This window comes from Phacochoerus africanus, chromosome 11 (assembly GCF_016906955.1).
Source record: "Phacochoerus africanus isolate WHEZ1 chromosome 11, ROS_Pafr_v1, whole genome shotgun sequence".
Taxonomy (NCBI): Eukaryota; Metazoa; Chordata; class Mammalia; order Artiodactyla; family Suidae; genus Phacochoerus; species Phacochoerus africanus.
In genome coordinates, this window is record NC_062554.1 from 64,158,807 (window position 1) to 64,181,791 (window position 22,985).

The 22,985-nt window shown below is 51.8% G+C and overlaps 2 protein-coding genes across 2 annotated transcripts; both read right to left on the minus strand.

Annotated features, from left to right (window-relative positions):
- Positions 1-2,186: 2,186 nt before the first annotated feature.
- KISS1 (KiSS-1 metastasis suppressor) lies at positions 2,187-8,477 on the minus strand. Its single transcript, XM_047753065.1, has 3 exons — positions 8,209-8,477; positions 5,059-5,193; positions 2,187-2,612 (listed from the first exon to the last, which is right to left on the minus strand). Exons 2-3 carry the CDS (start codon positions 5,159-5,161, stop codon positions 2,299-2,301), a joined length of 417 nt encoding a protein of 138 aa, XP_047609021.1. The 5' UTR covers positions 5,162-5,193; positions 8,209-8,477; the 3' UTR covers positions 2,187-2,298.
- A 1,385-nt stretch (positions 8,478-9,862) lies between these two features.
- GOLT1A (golgi transport 1A) lies at positions 9,863-22,025 on the minus strand. Its single transcript, XM_047754384.1, has 6 exons — positions 22,022-22,025; positions 21,497-21,598; positions 13,813-13,904; positions 12,308-12,486; positions 10,994-11,057; positions 9,863-10,314 (listed from the first exon to the last, which is right to left on the minus strand). Exons 1-6 carry the CDS (start codon positions 22,023-22,025, stop codon positions 10,276-10,278), a joined length of 480 nt encoding a protein of 159 aa, XP_047610340.1. The 3' UTR covers positions 9,863-10,275.
- Positions 22,026-22,985: the final 960 nt, after the last annotated feature.

The window sequence follows — 22,985 nt, forward strand, 5'->3', positions numbered from 1 at the left end:
TGTGTGTCTCTCACATTTACCCTTCTTACACACAGCTTTGCATACACGGACCTGCTACTGCTTCTTCTTTTTTTTTTTTTTTTGTCTTTTGTCTTTTTAGGGCCACATTCCAGGCATATGGAGATTCCCAGGCTAGGGGTCGAATTGGGGCTACAGCTGCTGCCTACACCATGGCCACAGCAATGCCACATCTGCGACATACACCACAGCTCATGGCAACGCCAGATCCTTAACCCACTGAGCGAAGCCAGGGACCGAACCCATAACCTCATGGTTCCTGATTGGATTCGTTTCCACTGCGCCTCGATGGGAACTCTCAGACCTGCTTCTTATACCAGAGAACACATTTCACTCTCCTGCCCCTGAAGCAACACACACACACTCTCTCTCACACACACAGACACAGACACACACACATACTTGCCTTTTGTTAGTTTACATTTAAGGTCATGAGGAAGGGTTAGAGGGGATCACAGGGAGTTTTGTAAAATTAGGCTGGCTAAGAGCAGATTTTAGAGACCCATTAGCCTCTTCCTACTCGCAGATTCATCAGAGAAAGGATTGGTCCAGAGAATAGAGAATAACTCACTTAACAGAATAGGTGGGGGGGGGGATTTAATTCCTTTCTCAGAGGTACAGAGACATGCCCCAGTCTGTTTGGTGGATGAAATATCAACAGCCTCACCCTAGCATGCCGTGCTGGAACATGAGCTCAAAGCAGTTCAGTAATTTGAGCGATCCTGGAGGAGGGTTTCAGGGTAGAGATGGGGGTGGGGCCGGTTGTCATGTTCCCATGACAGCCCATCTCATTGCCATAGCAACAAGATTCTGCCTCCATTCTTTGGAGTCCTGCTTTCTGCAATGGGTGGAACACTGGTGTTTCACGGAATGGCAGTGGATGCCACAATCCTTGTGGGAGAGAACATTTCCATTCTAGACCAAGCAGGGTAGGGGGAGCCTGAGGCTGTCGAATAGGGCTGGGTTTTCCTGTGGTCAGAAGCCTTACATTTCCCGGGATTCCCCTACTGACAAGCTCTACTCCTTCCTACAGCAGTTCAAACTCCAAGGCTGTTGGGGCCCCCCAGGAATGTCCCCACAAGGCAGGCTGACCTTTCCATCACAGCTGACTCAGAGGGAAACCTTGCCAGAGAGGCTTGGTGGTCTGATGGCCTGAAATGTCTTGCCACTCACTGGCTGCCTGAGTTATTTATCTTTTTGAACCTCGAGATTCTCACTTGTGGAAATGGGGCTAATACATGCTCAGTCCCTTGGGTGGCTCCAAGGATGTAGATAAGTGATGCCTGTAAAGTACTGGACCCATCCAGAGTTTCCCAGGGTCGGGGGCAGGATGGCAGATGGATGGCCCAGCCCACTGTTGACACATCTTGCACTTAGAGTGAGGCTTCAGTGTCTTGTGGCCAAGCACCTGAGCAGGGGTCAGACTGCAGGGCTGGAATGATAGTTAAGCCTCAGTGGAAGGGGCATTGGTGGATCAAGCTGTCCAGTTGGCTAAAAACTAAGTACTTAAGCCACCTGCCTCCCCCTGGCTGGGTCTGTGCTACTCAGAGTGATCTCATGGCCTTCTACAAAACATTTGTTACTGTCTAAGGTGACACTAAGTCTAGGAATTAAGACAGCATCTTCAGAAGTTTTTATAGAAACTTGATTTTTTTTTTTTTTTGTCTTCTTAGGGCCACACCTTAGGGAAATTCCCAGGCTAGCGATTGAATTGGAGCTATAGCGGGCCTATGCCACAGCCAGAGCCACAGCAGATCCGAGCCATGTCTGTGACCTACACCACAGTTCACAGCAATGCAGGATCCTTAACCCACCAAGCAAGGCCAAGGATCAAACCACATCCTCATGGATACTAGTAAGGTTCTTAACCCACTGAGCCACAACAAGAATTCCAGAAATCTGATATTGCTGAAACACCCAAGCAGCATCTAATTTTGGCTTAAGTTACTTTAAAATTTTTCAGTCTTTTTCAGATTCATTTTGTGCGTGTGTGACTAGCAGTATTGATCTGCCCCAGATTAGGGAAAAAAACAACCCAAATTTTCACCACTAGTTTGAAAAGCATTGGCTTTGACAACACTTAAAACCAGCTAAAAGTCCAGTTGAGAGAGAAGGGGAGCAGTCTCATCCACGCCGCTAGCAAAAATGAGCCACAGATCACAGGTGGGGTGAGTCGCACTGCACTTCCTTTATTGTTTCAGGCTGAAATTCCAAGCGCCTCCCACTTCCCCGCCCCCGCCCCGCCCCCATGCTTGGACCCGCCTCCCGGGTTTGAAGGTCTCAGCCTCGCCCGGCGCCTCGGTTGCGGCTCCCGGGCGGCGCCGCCTGCCGCTTGCCGTAGCGCAGGCCGAAGGAGTTCCAGTTGTAGGCGGACAGGTCCTTCTCCCGCTGCACTAACACCGCGCCCCGCGGGGCAGGGATCAGGCGGCTGCGGGGGGCGCACAGGTCTGGCCGCTGGGGCCCCGAGGAGCTCTCGGGAGGCTGGCACGATGAGGTCCCCCGAGGGTTCGCCTCGGCGGCAGCGGGCTTTCTTTCCGCACACCGCGGGCCCTGCTCCCAGGGAGCCTGGAGCGGCGGCGGAATGGGCCGCGGGCCTAGGACAAAGTCGCAAGGAGAGGCTGCTGTGAGGCCTGCCGCCTGGGAAAGACGGCTCTGGACCGTTTGCTCATCCCCCCATCCTCTGCTTCCCTTTTGTTCCTTTTGTCCCTGGGAAGCTCAGACCTCCTTGCCAGGCACCACCAGCATCTTAACTTGGGTGGTTAGGCCATTTGTTCCTTCCTCCTTCCACAGAGCTTTTTTTTTTGGTCGTCTATTTTTCTTGTGTCTTTTCTAGGGCGGCACCCGCGGTATATGGAGGTTCCCAGCTTGGGGGGGAGGGGGTCCTAATCGGGAGCTGTAGCCACCAGTGTCTGCCAGAGTACAGCAACGCCAGATCCGAGCCGCGTCTGCCACCTACACCACAACACCGGATCCTTAACCCACTGAGCGAGGTCGGGGATCGAACCTGCCACCTCATGGTTCCTAGTCAGATTCGTTAGCCACTGAGCCACGACAGGAACTCCGACAAAGCTTTGATTTTTTATGTTTTCCAGAATTATCTGAAGTATCTTTTGTAATAAATTACTTTGTTTTAGGAAGCAAACAGGGTAGAGCTTGGAAATAAAACTAAAGTGTATACTGGACACTCAGCTTTACATTCTTTTTTTTTTTTGTCTTTTTTGTTGTTGTTGTTGCTATTCCTTGGGCCGCTCCCGCAGCATATGGAGGTTCCCAGGCTAGGGGTTGAATCGGAGCTGTAGCCACCGGCCTACGCCAGAGCCACAGCAACGCGGGATCCGAGCCGCGTCTGCAACCTACACCACAGCTCACGGCAACGCCGGATCGTTAACCCACTGAGCAAGGGCAGGGACCGAACCCGCAACCTCATGGTTCCTAGTCGGATTCGTTAACCACTGCGCCACGACGGGAACTCCAGCTTTACATTCTTTTCTTGGCTCATTGGCTGGCCACCTGCCCCAGATCCACACCAGCTTCCCACTAGACCTTGAGCTCCTTGTGGGGGTTGGGGCCATGTTCATTCATCTCTGAGTTTCTCAGAGTCTTGAAAACAGTGCTTTGCACATAGCAGGGCCTCAAAAATGTTGTTCAATATATGAAAGTTAATGAAAGGCTTGCAGTTACAGAAATCAAGAGAGTGAAGCTAAGACTATTGTGCCCCTACACCCCCAACACGTGTGACTCCCCTAATCAACTTTTCAATGAAGAACAAGAAATTTCTGGGTCAACTTAACCAGCTCACCTCTCCCACTCGGGGTATAATCTCTCCCCTTCATACTGAGGGTTAATGAGGCTAATTTTAAGGCACTTCATATACAAGGCTCATTAAGTTAACTCTAATTTTTGGCAGTGAAATAGTGTGACTAGCTCTGAGGAGACAACGACCTCAGCCAATTGTTCTAAGAGGTCAGTGGGAAATGAGGTCTGGGGTGTGAGTGGGCATGTACAGGTGGGTAGCTAGCTTGGAGCCTTGCTCTCGGATGCCCTGGCATACTTTGGAGGAGTGTGGGCATGGTCTGCAAAGTGATAATCTTCCTAGGAGGGCCCTCCCACCTCGCCTGGGGTCAGGCTGAGATGGGAGGGACGATGGTGTCCTTTCCAGAGACAGCCACCATCTCAGCAGTAGGATCACCGCTTAAGCTGTTGTTTTTAGCCTCACCTAAAACCTTTTGCCAGAAAGAGGCAAGAGCTCAGTGTCCCCAGGGCAGTGGTAAGGTTATTTCCCGGGGTGTTCTCCCTCACCCAGAAAGAACACCTGATCCCAGGAGAGAAGACTCCCTTGGCAAAGGGCCATGTCCTCTTTGCTCTTCGAAATCTTACGGGCACAGTGATAGAGAGAAGGCTGCCAGTTCCATAGCTAGAAGAACTGAGGTCCCTGGAGGCTAAGCGGACCGCCTTGACTCCTGACTTGGGGAATGAACCCTGTCCTAGCTTATGCCCCATAGAGGGCATTTCAGGAGCCCAGCACCTGCTGAGTTTTTGCAGCACTGGACCGAGCGACTTTGGGAAGCTTGCTTTGCCTCTTTGGGCCTTGGTTTCTCCAGGTCATCAGTTCCGCAATGAATGCATAAGGTTGACAAATTATTAAGGGTCTGTCCTTTGGTCTAGGTTCTTCTTTTTTTTTTTTTCAAATTCCCCATAAAGAAACTGAGGTCACTGATCAAAGAAGCTTGCATAGTAAATTCCTTCCCAGCAGATCTGCAGAGAGATGGTTGGCAGAGAGCAGAGAAAACCATGAAGGGGCTCAGTGATTAAGAAACACCTGAACCTCGGGGAGCCCCCTGTTGCCCATAACAACAGCAAGCCATCCCTTGCTTACAAGGTTAGTGGGGCCCCAAAATGTGTTGCATGTGCCAGCCAGTCTTAGGTTTCCATTAAACATAGCATTAAATTCACATACTAGCCATATCTGAGAAATACGGTCCCTTTCATTTTGTGACAATTCACCTGTCCCCTCCCATCCTTCTTCCAGACACCTCATACCTGTAGATCTAGGATTCTCCATGGGTGCCACTTTTTCTAATGTCTCCTTGAAGGAAGTGGCCCAAAGAAAGAACATCAGCTGCCAAAAAACCAGTGCATTCATCCTGGTGAGAAGATGCAGGTTCTGGCAGTGACCTGAGGCCAAGACAGAGAAAGGGAAGAGGGATTCAGTCAGGTACGAGTCTGGGCTGGGTGCTGGGGCAGATCCCGGTGCCAAGAGACAAGAGGTGAACAGCCCCTTCCCCAGGAGGCCCCCAGTGGAGGGATGAGTCTGAATAGCATGGAAATGGGACTGAGACCACTCGCACAGTAAAGTCCAAGCTGAGCCCTTGCTTGGTGAGGATCGTCAGGGAGGGCTTCCTGCAGGAAGAGAAGCCAGTAAGGTTAGGAAGGAAAGAAGGACAGAAGGAATCGAGGGAGGGGAGGAGGGGAGGAGGGAAGGAAGGAGGCAGCCATCCTGGCGGTTGGGAAATGGCCAGGATTCTGAATCTCAGAATCCTGCAGTGAGCAGGGAGGGGTGGAGTGAAGTGGGCAAGGACGTCTCCTGAATGGAGGATGCTGAGGTCCCAGTGTTTTCTCTGGAACCTGGGAGCAGACGAGTCTTCCCTCCATGCTGGGCTCTGCATCAGTCCACAACTTTCTGTGCTCCATTCTCCCCGTTAGAATGTGCCTTCCAGAACCTGGCCCAGTTTCCCCCCTGCTGTAATAGGAATTTAATTCTTTTGAATTACAGGAGTCTGAGTAGACACAGCATGGAAATGGGACCGAGACCACTTGCACAGTGAAGTCCAAGCTGAGCTTGGAAAAAAGGAAGAGGCAATCATCCTGCTTGCTCTCATAACCCTTCACAGCCTTGAAGACTATCATTAAATTGTCTTACTGCCTGTCATTCAGGAAAGAGAAAAACCTTTCCCTGATGTATCAGGTCAATTGTCTCTGTAATCTATTCTCCATGGGCTCTGAGAGGATATGAATTTAACTGACATCATGATTTTGGCCGTTGAGGTGGCAGCTGTGTACCCTGAACCCCCCTCACACCCCTTTTCCTCTCACCCCATCCCACCCCCAGCTCTTCCAGCTCCCAAGGCTGATTCCTCTTTGAAAAAGTCATCAGGCACCTGAAATCTTCCAACAAACATAATTAAAGATAAACCACTGGTGAGCCAAGCAACGCAGCAGGCTGAGCAGAAAGGGTGTGGGTACCAGATCTAAAGGCTAGAGCCTCTCTCTGTGGTCAAGGGGCAAGTGGGGGCGGGGCTATCATTTTTGCCCATCAGCTTCTAATGGTTACACAGCCCCATCTGTCCCTCTGATCTTGCCCCAACTCTCTGTCCCCCTCTCTGCTCCCACCTGGATGCAGGCATGGGGTAGCATAAGAGGGGGATCAGGAGGCCTCAAATCTGGCCCCAGCTCTGCCCTCTCCCTCTGTGAGACTAGAGCAGGTCACCACCCCCTCCTCTGGGTCTTAGTGCTCCATGCAGAAAATAAGAGTTTTGATCAGACTGGCCACCAACTGCTCCCTCAGACGGTCACTTATCCTTGCAGACTTTGACTCTGTGATACCCTGAAACCCAGGTCATGGCTTTCTGCACCTGCCTTGAGGCCCAGGGTAGGGTGTGGCATCGAGGAAGGATCAATCCATTAGGGAAAGAAGAGTGTAAAACCATTTCTTCTGTGGCTTCAGACCATGGATGCATAGGATCCAGGTTAGTTCAGAGGTCATTCCTGATCAGAGCACCAACTGGGCATTGCGCTAGGGGCTACAGGTGCACAGGTGTGCTCAGGCACAGGTGTGTCCCCCAGGCCCTCCCCTGAGATCTAGCACAGGACACTGACACATGAGACCATCTTAAAATAACATGGTAAATGATAGGCTGGAGGCTCTTGAGTACGTGATGGGGGTGGGGTTTGGAAGACAGTGGGGTGGGGGTGGGGGGTAGGAGGGGATAGGGGATGGGAGGTGGGGTAGTAGGAAGTGAGGGATGTCAGAGCCCATGGGAGCCTGACCTGGAGGTGCAGGCAGGTGTTCTGCAGTGGATGGCACTTGAGCTGAATTTCGGGGCACAAGTCAGACAGATGAATAAAAGTTGACCAGGTTTATGGAGAGTGGTCCCTGCAGGGGAGCTGGACCTGGGTGTGGGGGGAAGCACAGGCCCTCCGGCCTGCCAGGAGGGTGGAGCTTTGCTGAAGAGGAAGAGCGATGAGCCTGGGGAAGGGGACACACGCCGCCCCACCCCCACCGCCACCTGTCACCGGGAGCAGGGATCAGTGTGAGCCATGAGCCAGCAGGAGGGGAATATGTGACTTTCGTTTCTTGGATGGAGCACTGGGGCTGCTCTTCAGAAACAGGCTGGTGAGTGAGGACAGGGGACTGTGGGCAGGCTGTGCAATTAGAAGTTTCCTTCTTTGTACTCCTCTCACCTGTACTCCATCCTCCCCAACCCATCACAGGAGCACTTACCATGTGCACCATGTCGGTACTTCAGTTTCCCCCCCAAGACTCGTCCCTAACACACACACACACACACACACACACACACACACACACACACCCTCCACCAACTCTGGGTTCACTGCCCAGCACAAGGGCTTTTAACACATGTAGTAGAATTGAAATGTTGGGAAAAGAACCATCAGCTTCCAAGGGGCCATGAGTGGCTGTCCTGCAGTGGGCATTTTTGTGGTGCCCCTGCCCTAAGGGTTTTATACGTAGTGAGTGACAGAAATTCCAGGCCTGGTTGGAAAGCTTTTGCAGTACGGCAGCTCCCTTCTGGGGTGACCCCATCTTTTAGTGCAGGGTGGGGGTGAGGGGCTTCGGGGAACTCAGGGCTCTTTGGTTCCAGCCCCGTGAGCCCCAGGAACTCCCCAGCTCCTTCCCAAAACTTCTGGGGCCTCTCATCCCAGCCAGAGACTTCTTCCCTGCACTTAATTCTCTCACAGAAAGGATTCCCCAGTTCTTGGCTGCATAAAGTACAAGTCCATCTATTTATCCAGACATCCCAGAATAGTCTGGCCAACCCAGACATCAGGGAAGAGCAGCACCCCCTTTGCCTGCCTGGGACACGTCTGTCAGCCTTGGAACTGAATTCCTGCTCCCCCTTGGGTGCCTCCCTGGGTCCGGCCAGACCCCTCTCTGCTGTGGGTACCTACCTTGTCCTGGCCCAGAAGGAGCTCCACGAGGTCCCTGAGGTCTCCAAGGTGATGACACTGCTTAGGTGGGAGACCACTTGGAGGAAGGGGAGCTGGGCTCCTGGGCTTGCTCTCACCAGCTCCTTGGTCACATCCCTTTTATAAAAGCCAGATGACGTCTCCAGGCAAAGGCCCCCCTCTGCGTCACCCTCCCCGCTCCTCTGACCCCCTCGGAGAGAAGAGCACTCCCGCTCTTGAGGGCTGACGCCCGCCTCCAGGTCCTCAGGACTGAAATCAGCCTCTTCCTCCCCCTCCAGAAGCCTTCCAAGCCTGGCTTTCTGATGCCCACCGGTTATTTCCAGCCTCCTCACCCACTTCTCCCCAGACCCACCGAGAGACCCATTCTGCCCCAAACAATACGGAAATGGATTATTTGAGGAGGGGGTGGTGGTGTGGGTGTGTGATGTTCCCTCCCAGACAAGAGGCACCACACAGCCAGTGTGAAATGAGCAGGACACAGGGGAGGAAGGAGCACAATCTGCCCAGGGGAGGTGGGGGTGAGGGGTTGGGGGCAGGTGGGGAGTTGGGGGGTTGGGGGCAGGTAGGGAGTTGGGGTGGGGGTGGGGGCGGGGGGTTGGAGGTGGGAGGAAGTAGAGGGTGAGGGTGGGGTGGGGGGAAGTGGGGGCGGCAGCGTGCTCCTTCTCCCTGTGCTGCTCCCAGCTCTTGGCCAGCTGGGGTCTCAGACTAGACGGTGGCTCCTGGGCTGGGAGGGGGGAATTGTCACTTTTTTTCTTCCTTCCTTCATCCCTTCTTTCCCCAAACAGTTCCTGAGCACGTGCTCAGAACAGGGTCTGGAGAGGAACATGACAGGTCTGTGAGCCGCTGGCTAAGAAAGTTGTGCAAACCGGCAGCTCTAGAAGGTGGACATACCTGGGAGGTGCTGAGGGGACAGGAGCCTTCCAGGTGCAGTGTGGCCTGGGGTGTGGCCCCACCCACGGTCATGTCCCGTGGCACCTCGATCACACTGTTTTGGAATTGCTGTGAACCTCACTGGAAGCAGTGCAGGCCTTCCCTCAGCACCTGCTCCATTGCTACATAGAGACCCAGGGGCCCTCATAGAGACTTGCTATGTGCGTGCACGGCAGGGCACTCCTGTCTCTCTTGGGCCCTTGGGTGAGGGGCTCCCCAGGACAGAGATGGGCTCTCAGAAGGTAGGGGCTATGTCTCCACCCCAATACAGATGCTGCAGACATCCACCTAGTTTGTAGTGGAGAAGAACTTCCTACCAGGATGCGGATTAAGACCCATCAGTTATTTATGGAGTTCCCGTCATGGCTCAGTGGTTAACGAACCCGACTAGGAACCATGAGGTTGTGGGTTCAATCCCTGGCCTTGCTCAGTGGGTTAACTATGCGGCGTTGTCGTGAGCTGTGGTGTAGGTCACAGATGCAGCTCAGATCCTGCATTGCTGTGGCTCTGGTGCAGGCCAGCGGCTACAGCTCTGATTAGACCCCTAGCCTGGGAACCTCCAGATGCCGTGGGAAGCGGCCCTAGAAAAGGCAAAAAGACAAAAAAAAATCAGTTATTTAATATCTACTGCTAACAGGGGCTCACACACACATTTATCTCACTCATTAGGACTAGTGAACACCAGGGTAAGAATGAAAGCCTTTTTATGAAAGCAGACCTGCCCTTTGTCACACGGAGTGATATGTGTGGGCCTGCCCTGAGTCAGGGACTGGACTTAATGGGCTAGAGACACTGACTTAGACTCTTAGGCACATTCACAGCTTGGGGATTTAATCTTTGCCTTTTCTCTGATAAATACAGAGTGGGATGTGATCCCAGCCCAGGCTGTTCTCCGTGGGGCCCTGGATCTCTGCTCTCAACAGTCCTAAACAGCCTCTTAAGTTGACGTGGGGAGTTGAGGTCAGTCACTCAGCTCCATCCTTCCTTCTGGACTTGGAGAGGTCCAGGTATGACGGGGACATGAGTCAGTGCGGGGTGGGGGCCTGATGGGGTGGCCCCCATTTCCTTTCCAGCCCCCTCTGCTGATGATCCAAATTCAAGGAGCTTATCTCTTGCTGTTCAGACCATTGAGCTGGTGCCTTGTAGCCTCCGGAACAGCTGTGGGAGCCAAGAATCATTACTCCAGACAAAGAGTCGAGAGCAGACTCAATATCTAGGTTATTAAGAAGCTGGCCTTGAGAGCCAGGAGCAGAGCCAGGTGCAGATATGGAGAGGGGGCTGCGGGGGTGTGCCCAGCTGGCAGGCATGTCAAGATGCTGGTTTAGGGCCTCCTTGAACTTCTCAGAGAGCTTATGTTCTGTTACGTGCTTCAGAGAAAGGGAGGGGCAGGGGCTGGGGACCACTGCCCCATGCCTGCCCCAAGGAGAGGACAGACTCTGCCACCTGCTTATCCTGCTATCGTTGGCTGTCACACATCCTCTCCACGCCTGGGGCCCAGACTCGGCCATCTCTCCAGAAATCTGGCACTGGCTGGCTGGGTCACCTGGACTCCCTAAGTCTCTGTCCCCTTGGCTCTAACAGGGAGCTATGGACAGCCACTGTTCTCTCCAGCCACACCTTAGGCACAACTGCTCATGGGTCCCCTCATCTCATCTCCTCTTGACACCTGGAGATGGTACAGGGAGCAGAAGAGAAGCTGAGATCACCAACCTGGGGAAGGGGGTTTAAGGGGAGATGGGATAGAGTCTACTGTGCTCTTCTGGGGGCAGTGGACCGACTCCATGTGCTCCCCCCACCTCAAGGCATCACCACCAAACCATGAGCATAATCCACTTACCGCACTCAGGAAGGGGATGTTGGAGGTGCTGCCCAGGAAGCCAAAGGCCATAGGGAAAAAGCCCCTAGGAGGGGAGAGGTGGAGGGAGGGGTCAGTGATGGCCCCAGAGGGGAAGATGAGGTCCCCCCAAAGACTCCAGCTTTGGCTTCCAACAGAGCAGGCCTCCGGGCACTGGAGGGCAGGCATGGTTCTGCACCCCTGGTTTTTGAGAGGCAGCCAAATGGAGCAGTTAAGAATGAAGGTCCTACCATTTCTGAGTGGATCTACCCCTCACTGGCACCTGTATGCACTTGGGCAAATTCCTTAACTCTCTGAGGCTCAGTTTCCAGCTGTAAAATGGGTTCAATAACAATAGTATCAGAGTTCTTGGCATGGCTTGGCGTAAACGAATCTGACTAGTATCCACGAGGACACAGGTTCAACCCCTGGTCTCACTCAGTGGGTTAAGGATTCTGTTTTGCCATGAGCTGTGGTGTAGGTCACAGATGAGGCTTGGATCTGGTGTTGCTGGGGCTGTGGTGTAGACCAGCAGCTGTAGTTCCGATTCGACCCCTAGCCTCAGAACCTCCATATACTGTGGGTGCGGCCCTAAAAAGATAAAATAGGAGTTCCTGTCATGGTGCAGTGGAAACAAATCCAACTAGGAACCCTGAGGTCGCAGGTTTGATCCCTGGCTTTGCTCAGAGGGTTAAGGATCTGGTGTTGCTGTGAGCTATGGTGTACGTCACAGACATGGCTCAAATCCCATGTTGCTGTGGCTGTGAGGTAGGCTGGCAGCTGTAGCTCTGATTCGACCCCTAGCCTGGGAACCTCCATATGTCATGGGTATTGGCCTAAAAAGCAAAAAAAAAAAAAGACAAAAAAAATAATATCTACATCATAAGGCTTTGCACAAAGAAATGCGTGGGGGATGCTTATTTGCTACTGTCTTCTCCTCCCTAGACTGGATATGAGCCGCCTGCTGCAGGTTTCCTGGGCTCCAGGCCTGGATCTCTGTTAGAGACCGTGCCCACTTTATTCAGAGCCCCACTCTTCACCTCACACACCCTGGTGAGAGGTACAGTGACAGGTACACAGCAGGTGCTCAATGTTTGCTGATGGATGGGCTGATCCCTCCAACTTATCTTTCAGCCTGCGGTTGGGGGAGTGTCCGCCTGAAGCCCCTCCCCAGTTTCCACCCTTCCGAGGCCCCCATCTCTTGCAGGATAAAGTGTTCTGTAAGTACTGGTCATGCTGCCCCAAGCTGTGCAGACCTGATCTCAGCGGCTCAAAGGCCCCGCTGAGCCCATCCAGGGGTAACGGAGCTGCACTCACTTGAAGAGGCTAAAGAAGCCGTAGGTCTCCAGGCACATGCCCAGGAGGGGCCAGCGCAGAAGCACAACTAGCACACCCCCCAGGAAGAAGCTGGTCCCCTTGAGCTTGTGCCTCTGGAAGAAGAAGGAAAACGTCTTCCTCAGGCCGATGATGAGGGACAGGCCGGTCAGGAACAGCAGCTGCGGAGGAGCAAGACAGGGGTGAGCTCCCTCGGGAGTGAGGGGCTGGGGCTGGCGCCAAGCAGCAGACATGGGGCAGGGCTTGTCAACCCTTCCGGGAGGGACAACATGGGAGAGGGTGAGCCAGCAACGAGCACAATTCCCAGAGCCTTGAGGAACGTGAACAGGTTAGAAACACCCATGCCCAGAGGAAGTGGGGGCGGCGGGGGGGCGGCGGGGGGGGGGGGGAACCGGGAGACTTGCAAAGGCCTCTAGCGTGTTTCAACCCAATTTCTTGGATCTCAAGTGCTTCTTCACACAGGATGTCATTTCTCTTTCTTCCTTCCTTCCCTCCTTCCTCCCTCTTTCTTTCTTCCTTCCTTCCCTCCTTCCTTTTTTTTTTTGTCTTTTTGTTGTTGTTATTGTTGTTGTTGTTGTTGTTGCTATTTCTTGGGCCGCTCCCGCGGCATATGGAGGTTCCCAGGCTAGGGGTTGAATCGGAGCTGTAGCCACGGGCCTACGCCAGAGCCACAGCAACTCGGGATCCAAGCCGAGTCTGCAACCTACACCACAGCTCACGGCAACGCCGGATCGTTAACCCACTGAGCAAGGGCAGGGACCGAACCCGCAACCTCTTGGTTCCTAGTCAGATTCGTTAACCACTGCGCCACGATGGGATCTCCCCTCCTTCCTTCTTCTCTCTCTCTCTCTCTCTCTCTTTCTTCCTTTCTAGGGCTGCTCCATATGGAGGTTCCCAGGCTAGGGGTCAAATCAGAGCTGTAGCCGCCGGCCTGCACCACAGCCACAGCAATGCCAAAACCGAACTGCATCTGTGACCCACACCACAGCTCACGGTAATGCTGGATCCTAACCTACTGAGCAAGGCCAGGGATCGAACCCATGTCCTCATGGATCCTAGTCAGGTTCATTAACCCATGAGCCATGAAGGGAACTCCTTCCATACCTTTTCTCTTGCTGTTCCATCCACCTGGAAGTGCTTTACCCACCCACATCCAGTTTTTTCTAAGTTCCTCTTCATTCTTCTCCTATTGGCATATTCTCTTCTCTTTAAGCACCTCGTTTCATAGCAGATGTTTCTCTTACAGAGATTTTACCTCTGTCCTTGCCTTTTGTGTTGATGTAACATTCCTGTCCCTAGGAAATGGGTTTCTGATGGGGGACAGTGATGGACTCATCTTGGCACCTCCAGGGCTTCGCCCAGAGCCTGGTGGGAGAATCCAGGTCCTCAGATTCTCTGTGCCCAGCAGGTCTCACCATCCATCCCAGCTGCCCTTGCCTGGCCAGCAACGGAGATCTCAGGTAAGTTTACAGGGCTGGGGGACTCACATTTCCGAAGGCGAGGAGCACGGAGTCAAAGTACAGGAGCATCCCAAAGAGGATAAAGAAGATGCCGAAGCCGGTGGTGCCCACACCAATCTCTGCAACAGGCAAGGAAGTTGTGTGGGTTGGGCTTTGGGAGAGGCTGGGTCCTGGAACCCCCGCTCCCACCATTGCCACTGAGCAGGTGCCCTCTGGGGTGGGGGATGGGGTGGCTCTTTTTCCATCCAGGAGTTATGGCTTCTGTGTCCTCAGAATAACAAGGTGGGAAGGGAAGGGAAGAATGGGCACACATCTATATTGAGCACCTGGAAACTGCTGGTCTTCTCAATACACTCTGGCATCCTGTCCTCACAACAGCTCTATGAGGTACCTAGTGCTACCCCCCCCCCTTCTGTTTTCAGTTTCCTCTTGCCTTCAAATGCTATGTTATCTAGATCACTATCGGGGATGGCTCTGCCTATTCTGTCCCTGTCCTCTTGCAGTTGGGAGCCCAGTGCATACCAGGGCAGAAGGGTACCACTGAAAATTCACAGCCACCAGCCTCCAAAGGGTCTTGGAGCTGCCCAGGTGACCTGCCCTATTTCTTAGGACGCTTGCCCTCCTGAACAATTCTTCACACTGTCTCCTTCCTTCTCTAAACCACCCCTGTCCCCAGCTTTCTGTTCTTTTTTTTTTTTTTTTGGTCTTTTTATGGCTGCACCCAAGGTATATGGATGCTCACAGGCTAGGGGTTAAATCAGAGCTGTAGCTGCTGGCCTACGCCACAGCCACAACAATGCAAGATCTGAGCGACCTATACCACAGCTCAGGGCAACGCCGGATCCCTAACCCACTGAGCAAGGCCGGAAGATTGAACTCGAGTCCTCATGGATACTAGTCAGGTTCATTAATCATTGAGCCGCGGTGGGAACTCGTGGACATTTTATTGGGTTTTCATTTTTTGTTGTTGTTGTTAAAATATCCACATGCCCATCCTGTAAACACTTAAGTCCAGCCTCTTACTCATTTTGTAGAAATAGCATACATTTCTCAAATTCAAACTTCATGCCTTCTCTCCTATATTATACTTTTTTCTGCAACAGTCATTGGCTGGCTTACATGATGATTAGTGTTCCAACTTGTTCTGCAAGGCCTTTCAAAGGCTGGTGCATTTCCAGAATTTTCCTGCAATGGAGGCAGCCGCTGCTTCTTATGAGCCACCCTGAGTGTTTCCAGCGTTCAGTGGAGAAACTGCTCCGTGAACATGAAACTATATAGAAAAGGGTCAGAAATGGTGTTTCTCACACACAAGACTCAGACCTTCCTCTGCCTCTCACTGGTGGAGTAGCTGAGGGATTTCAGTCAAATTACCAGCCAGGGCTCCTTCTGAAGTGCTTGGGGCAGAAAGCATGGCAGAGGGTGGGGGGCAGGGCATGCCACCGGGAGTGACACAAGTGCCTGCAGTTCCCCCAGCTGGAGGTCATCCAGGACTCCAGGCTCTGGAGCAAAGAACAGCTGGGAGTCTCAGGGAACAGAGAGGCCTGGCTTTCCAGGGCGACACCTGGGGAGAAGGGTGGGGGGTCTCCCCAAACCGCAGAGAAGCGCCAGGCTGATGGCAGCCCAGAGGCCCTCTTTGCACACCAGCCCGGACACTGCAGCTCCAGAGCAGCTCTCAAGAAGAGCCAGGCTGGGAGTTCTCATCATGGCGCAGCGGAAACGAATCTGACTAGGAACTGTGAGGTTGTGGGTTCGATCCCTGGCCTTGCTCAGTAGGTTAAGGATCTGGCGTTGCCATGAGCTGTGGTGGCATTGCCATGAACTGTGGTGTCGGTCGCAGACATGGCTTAGATCCTGCATTGCTGTGGCTCTGTGGTGTAGGCCGGTGGCTATAGCTCCGATTGGACCCCTAACCTGGGAACCTCTATATGCCGCGTGTGTGGCCCTAAAAAGCAAAAAAAAAAAAAAAAGAAGAAGAAGAAGAAGAAGAAGATGATCCAGGCTGCCCCCCAACTCCCGACTCTGTATCTTGCACTAACTGAAGCCAGATTTAATGCTTTTCTTATTCCAGGAAGCAGCTACAGTGCCAAGGAAAGCAGTCCCTCTGGCCTGAGGCTGTGCAAGGGAATTTCAGACACCACACACTTCCTCTCTTCTTCTCTCTCTTTTTGTTTTTGGTTTTTGGTTTTTGGTTTTTAGGGCTGCACCTGCAGCATATGGAGGTTCCCAGGCTAGGGGTCAAATCAGAGCTGGAGCTGCCAGCCTACACCACAGCCATGGCACTGTGGGATCTGAGCTGTCTTTGACCTTCACTGCAGCTCACAGCAATGCAAGACCCTTAGCCCACTGAGCAAGGCCAAGGATTGAATCCGTGTCCTCATGGTTCGTAACCCTCTGAGCCACAGTGGGAACTCCCCTTCTCTTTTTAAAATCAATATCAAATAGACAGAAAAGTTGCAAGGACAGTACAAAGAATTTTTTTCCTGAACCATTTGAAAGCAGTTGCCACCGGCTATCTCATCACCCCTGAATACCTGGCTGTGGTTTCCTTTATTCTCCCATTCAGCCGGGATACAACCATCAAAGTCATAAGATTGATACATTCCTATCATCCAACCCTCAGACCCCATTCCGGTTTCACCAGTTGTTTCAGTAATATCACTGACAGCCATCGCATGTGTCATTTGGTTGCCATGTCTCTTCAGGTTAGTTCATTTGGAACAACAGTCTCTCCTTGACATGACCTTGACACTTTTGACAATTCAGGCCAGTTTATCCTGCAGTTGTCCTTCTATTTGGGTTTTCTGATGTCTCCTCATGACTAGATTCAGGTTATGCAGAATATCAACAAGAGGCAACGCTGGGTTCTTCTCATGCCATCTACTAGGTGATGCACGATTTCAAGTTGACCTGTTACTCATGTTTCTTTTTTCTTTCTTCATTTTTTTAAATTTTTTGTCTTTTTAGGGCTACATCCTCGGCACACGGAGGTTCCCAGTTTAGGGGTCTAATCGGATCTGTAGTCCCCAGCCTATGCCACAGCCACAACAATGCCAGATCCAAGACGTGTCTGCAACCTACACCACTGCTCACGGCAACGCTGGATCTTTAACCCACTGAGTGAGGCCAGGGATTGAACCTGTGTCCTCACCAATGCTCGTTGGGTTCATTTCCACTGAGCTACAATGAGAACTCCTGATGATGTTTCTTTAAGCACTTCATTAAGGGGGAGTCTGCAGGCCCCTCCACCATCAAGCTACCTTCTGGCTTCCACCCCTACCCAGCCAGGATGCCCCCCTCCCCCTGCTCTGGCTCCAGACCAACCCCAGTGTGAACCCTCCACCCGCTAGGGCTCTGACACCTGCCCCGGGCACTGCCCTGCTTCCACCTCAAGGCTTTAGATCGAAATTGTTCAGGAAGAGGAAGGAAGGAAATGAGAAGAGATGTCTTGTTTCTTGTTTCAAAATTAGCAGTAATTAATAGTAATAATAGCCATCACTCATGAACACGTGGTGCCAGGCAGTCTAAGCACTTGAGACGTATTAGCTCGTTTAAATTTCCCTAACCACCTATGAGTAGCTATGCCATTAGCCCCATTTCACAAACAGAACTGAAACACTGAGAGGATAAGTGGAGTGTCTCGACCTGTGCCCAGGGGTGCACAGCCAGCAGCTGGCAGGAGTCTGGTGTGAACCCAGCAGTCTGGCTCTAGAGAAAGTGCCTTTAACCAACCCTGTCCAGTCCACTTCTGTCCTCACCTCCTCCATAGCCACTGCTCTTGCTTGGGCCTCCTGTCACATCCACCTTCCCAAATGCAGAGGACAGGTGTCACACCTCATCTATCAGCAGCTGGCCACTCCCGTCTTGAAATATCCTGTCATGGATTCCGTGACACCATATTCTTGTTTTTTTCTCGCTCTCCTGGCCACTCTTTCCCAGTCTTCTTTGCCAGCTCCCATTTCCCTCTCTTCCTCTTGGGGGTTTGAATTACTCAGGGCTCCAGCTCAGTTCTTTTCTCATTCTTTTTTTTTTTTCCTTCTTTTTTGACCTTTTGTTGTTGCTGTTCTTTACGTCTTTTTTTTTTTTTTTTTTTTTTTAGGGCCACACCCGTGGCACATGGAGGTTTCCAGGCTAGGAGTCTAATTGGATCTAGAGGTGCCGGCCTACCCCATAGCCACAGCAAAGCCAGATCCGAGCTGTGTCAGAGACCCACACCACAGCTCAGAGCAGCGCCGGATCCTTAACCCACTGAAAATGGTTCCTAGTCGGATTTGTTTCCGCTGCGCCACAATGGGAAGTCCCTCTTCTTTTTTTGACTTTTTAGAGCCTCACCCAGGGCATATGGAGGTTCCTAGGCTAGGGATCCAATTGGAGCTGCAGCTGCCGGCCTATGCCACAGCCACAGCAACTTCAAATCAGAGCCACATCCATGAACTACACCGTAGCAATGCCAGATCCTTAACCCACTGAGTGAGGCCAAGGATTGAACCTGAATCCTCATGGATACTAGTGGGGTTCTTAACCTGCTGAGCCGCAATGGGAACTCCTCCTTTCTCATTCTAGTTTCACAGGGATTTTCACGGCTTTAAGTATCTCTTGTGTGCTGACACTGTTGATATTTGTCTTTCTAGCCCATGCCTCTCTTTGAGCTTCCAAATTCTTATCCAGCTGCCTACCTGGCATATCTCTTTCTCTGTCCAAGGCGTCTTAAACTCAGCAGGTCCAAACTAAGCTATTGATTTTCCATCCTTAAAGATGCACTTCACTCGGTTTTCCCCAAACAAAAAAAATGTCATCACCATGCACCCAGCAGCTCGAGGCAGAAGCCCAAGGGGCATCACTGAGTCTATCTCACTGTTCCTGCCATCTCCCTCCCTCATTCAATCCACAGCTTAGTTTTATGGCTTCTTCCTCCCAAATGTCTCATGAAAAATTTTTAAAGTATAGTTGATTCACAATGTTGTATTAATTCCTCCTGTACCAGATGCATCTTGAAAGTTGCCCATTCCTCTCCACTCTTAGCACTTAATTCCAAGCCACCATTATCTCCTTCCCGGACTCCTGCAACATTTCCCAGTTAGTCTCTTGCTTCATTCCTGCTAGCCTCTTATCCCTTCTCCTCACCACAGTCAGGGATCTTGGAAAACGTGTAATCCACTCATATTAGCATTGCCTAGAATCTTCCATGGCTTAGACCGACACAGAGTCCTCCCATGCCTGCCTTGGCTTTCAGACCCCACATGATGGGGCTTAGAACTGCTTGTCCAGTTTCATCTCCCACCCTTATCGCCCATACCTGCCATACCCCAACCACATCACCGTTTCCATGGTGAGCCTTCTTGCCTCAGGGCCTTTGCACATGCTGTTTCTACCCACTTGTTTCCTGCCTAACACACTCTCCTTCAGATCTCAAGGCAGATGTCAGTTTCTCAGGGAAATCTGATCCACTGTGTTTCCTGACTTAAGCTGGTTGCCTCATTTCTCTCTCTTGCAGGACTTCGCACATTCTGCTTAGGACTTAAACACATGTTGGTTTAATAAAACGAAGGCTTGCTACTGGGCTCGCCACTGGGCTCAGCCCTCAGTCCTCTTCTCTTTCTATATTTCTTTCCCCTCAGGTCAGTGGTTCTCAACTGGGGGTAGGGTGGGGGAGGTGGTGATTTTGTTCCCCCAAGGACATTTAGTGACATCTGAAGAGATTTTGTTTCACAAGTGGAAGTGAGAGAGTGCTACTGCCATCTAGTGGGCAGAGGCCAGAGATTGTGGTAAAATCCTGTAATGGACAGGACAGACCCCACAACAAAGAACTATCCTGCCCCCAAATGTCAGTAGTGGGGAGGCTAAGAATCGGTATCCAGGGGACCTTCTGGTTTTTTTTTGTTTGTTTGTTTTGTTTTGTTTTTGTCTTTTTGCCTTTTCTAGGGCCGCTCCTGCGGCATATGGAGGTTCCCAGGCTAGGGGTCTAATTGGAGCTGTAGCTGCTGGCCTACGCCAGAGCTACAGCAACACAGGATCAGAGCCACGTCTGTGACCTACACCACAATTCACGGTAACGCCGGATCCTTGATCCACTGAGCAAGGCCAGGGATCGAACCTGCAACCTCATGGATCCTAGTCGGATGCGTTAACTACTGAACCATAGGAACTCCTGGGACCTTCGGGTTTAAAATGCCACCTCTATGCTGGCAACTCCCAAATGTCTCTCTCCATTAGAGACTCACATACCCGACTACTGCTTGACATCAAACTCAACACATCTAAAACCCAACTCCTGCTTTCCCCCTACCCAGCCCTTCCGACTGCACAGGCTGAACATACTGGAGGCATTCTGGACTTCCTTCTCTCACATCTCCCATCCAGTCCATCTGTCAATCCTCTCAGAAATCTCCTTAGCGTAGGTCCAGCATTGACTACTTCCCACCAGTCTGCTGCTACCACCCTGCGTCTCTTCCATCATCGCCTCTCCCCTCAGAACCGGTCTCCTTCACCATCTCTTGCCTCCAAACCAGTCTCTCTGTTGCTGACCCCACCCCTCTACAGTCTGTCTATTCTCAATCCAGCATCCAGAGTGACTTTTTAAAAACATAAGTGGATCACATCAGTCCTCTGCACAAAACCCTCCAATGGTTCCCCATCTGATGAAGGTAAAACCAAAATTCTTAGACAGCCTGGCCTCTCCATGACCTCCCTGACTAACCTACCTACTAATCTCCCCCTTCCTCACTTTGCTCCAGCCACACCAGCCTCCTTGTTCTTCAAACACATCAGGTCTGCTAATGCCCCAGGGCCTTTGCACTGGCTGTCCCCTCTTCCTAGAACATTGCCCCCTCCAGAGAGCTGCATGGCTTTGCCTCCTCACTTCCTATGGGTCTCCGTAGAAGAATACCTTCCCAGGGAAGCGTTTCCCTACCACTCTAAACAAAATCTCTCCTAGCCCGCACTCCCAAGCCTCCTCAACTTGTTTTATTTTTGTCCAGAGGACATATCACCATCTGACGTACTACATACTGACGTCTTTATCTGCTCATTACCTGTTGCCTCATTCTGGAACATAAGCAGGGAATATGTCTGTTCCCCTCACTGTTGTATACTCTGTGCCCAACAGAGGAGACACATTTGTTCAGTGAACGAACGAACAGTATCCCTGGTTCACAGATGAGACACTGGCTTTAAGTAACTCACCCAAATGAAACTCACGGAGCTATAGTTCTCAACTGGACCTGGGGACTGCCCTGCCCTCTCTCCTGAGGGGAAAGATACTTAGGGGTAACAACATAGTGATTTATGGAGGGGATTTGGGTTTAGTTTCTGATAAGAAGGGGCCCAGGGTCACAGAAGACCCTAAGAGTTTGTGGGGGAAAGATGTCTAAATAGACAGAGAATCTACCAGGTCTGCCTTTGCAGTATCCCAGGTTTAAGAACCCTGAATGGGTTCCAGCTTGAGTGCTTGAATAGAAACCAGCCTCTGGCTACCTGGGGGTCCTGATCAAGCCCCATCCCCACCTTGTGGAAGGCAGGGAGCCACACCCCGCCCTGGCCCTGCTGCCTGCCTGGAGGATGCCAACACAGCAGCTCCCAGCCACGGGCTCCAGAGGTCGCCTTCCCGGTTCCCCAGAGAAAGGTCCCTGCTGGGCGGGGCTGCTTTCCACCCACTGCAGCCTGGATTCCCAGTTCCAGGCCAGCCGCCTCTACAGCACCGGCCCCTCACACTCACTCTGCCATTCGGTGATGGAGATCATGCTGCAGGCTGCCTGGGGGACCTCCCTGGTGGAAGCTGGCAAGGGGCGAGGAGCAGAGAGGACCGAACTTGTACATGCTCAAGGGAAGCTGACCCTTGGCAAGTTGTGAAATGGGCCTCTGGTAAATCATTAACTCTACACACACACACACACACACACACACACACACACACACACACACACACAGCTGCTTGAAGTCACACCCTCCTTTGCTCCTGGTTCTTCCCAGAGACCAAAGCTCCCTCCCATGCGCTCCGCCCACAGGGAGAAGGCCCCGCCCACCCGACCCTTTTATCTCCTTCTCCCCACGCCCTGAGGTCGAGTTCAGTTGTTTCCATCTCTTTCGCAAAACTTGGGCTGTTTGTGGAAGAACTGGGGTCTAGGGGCACCTGAATTCCTTACATGGTTTGGTAGAAAGTGGGGGAAGAGTTGGGATCGGTTTCTCTTTGGAAAACTACTAAATTCATCTTGTAAGCAGTTTGCTCGCTTTCTGTTGGTACCCATGCTAGACGCTAGAGGGCGAAAGAACTGACTAAAACCTGTTCCTGATAGCCTTAAGGGAGAGCCAGGCTCAGTTTCATCTAGGGCAAAAAAGGTCCCAAGGGAGTTCCACGTCCTTTCCCCCAGTGGTGTCCAGCTTTGGACTGTGACGTTGAGCTAAAGGAATATGAAAGATGAATTTACGCTTACGGTAGGGCTGGACAATGATTCAGGAAGCTTGGTTCTGGCCCACCTACCTGCTGTGTAGACGTGGCTGCATCCTTTCCTCCCTCCGTGGGCCTGAAAAAAGAGAGGCTGGACAGTTCCCAACGTCAAGCCCGCTAGAGCCAGCACCCTCTCTGTAACATCCCCCCTATCCTGCAGTGCAATTCATAGATAATATGACCCATCTACATACACCATTTCAAAATAACTTAAATCTAATTATAATAAAGAAGAAAAAATTATAATAAAACACAATGTCTCTCAATATATAAGTGTTCAGGAAAGACTTACCAGAAGGCATAAATAAAGTAGGCAGATTGCTTGCACCTACTTGTAATAAGTTTGAACTTAAGAGAAATAGAAGAACTTCCCAAGGTGGCTCAGTGGTAACCAACCTGACTGGTACCCATGAGGACGAGGATTCAATCCCTGGCTTTGATCAGTGAGTTAAGGATCCTGTGTTGCCATAAACCATGGTGTATGTTGCAGACACAGGTTGGATCCCAAGTTGCTGTGGCTGTGGCTGTAGCTGTGGCCAGCAGCTGCAGCTCCAATATGACCACTAACCCAGGATCTTCCATGTGTGAGGGTGTGGCCCTGAAAAAAAAAAAAAGAGAAAGAGAAATATAAGACTAGGGTCATGATATACCACACCCCCCCAAAAAACCCCACCCAAATAACCCCTCTCTCCACACAAGAAAATGAAAGAGGAGGGAATGAACACTAGAATAAAACCTGGTGTTAGATAAGTAATAACAG

Coding starts and splice junctions, on each gene's coding strand:
- KISS1 (XM_047753065.1), bottom strand. CDS start 5,161: ATGAATGCACTGGTTTTTTGGCAGCTGATGTTCTTTCTTTGGGCCACT. Junction 2,613..5,058: donor GGAGAATCCTAGATCTACAG/GTATGAGGTGTC, acceptor ACTTTGTCCTAG/GCCCGCGGCCCATTCCGCCG.
- GOLT1A (XM_047754384.1), bottom strand. Junction 12,487..13,812: donor TGCTCCTCGCCTTCGGAAAT/GTGAGTCCCCCA, acceptor GCTCCTCCGCAG/CTGCTGTTCCTGACCGGCCT. Junction 10,315..10,993: donor ACATCCCCTTCCTGAGTGCG/GTAAGTGGATTA, acceptor TGGCTCCCACAG/CTGTTCCGGAGGCTACAAGG.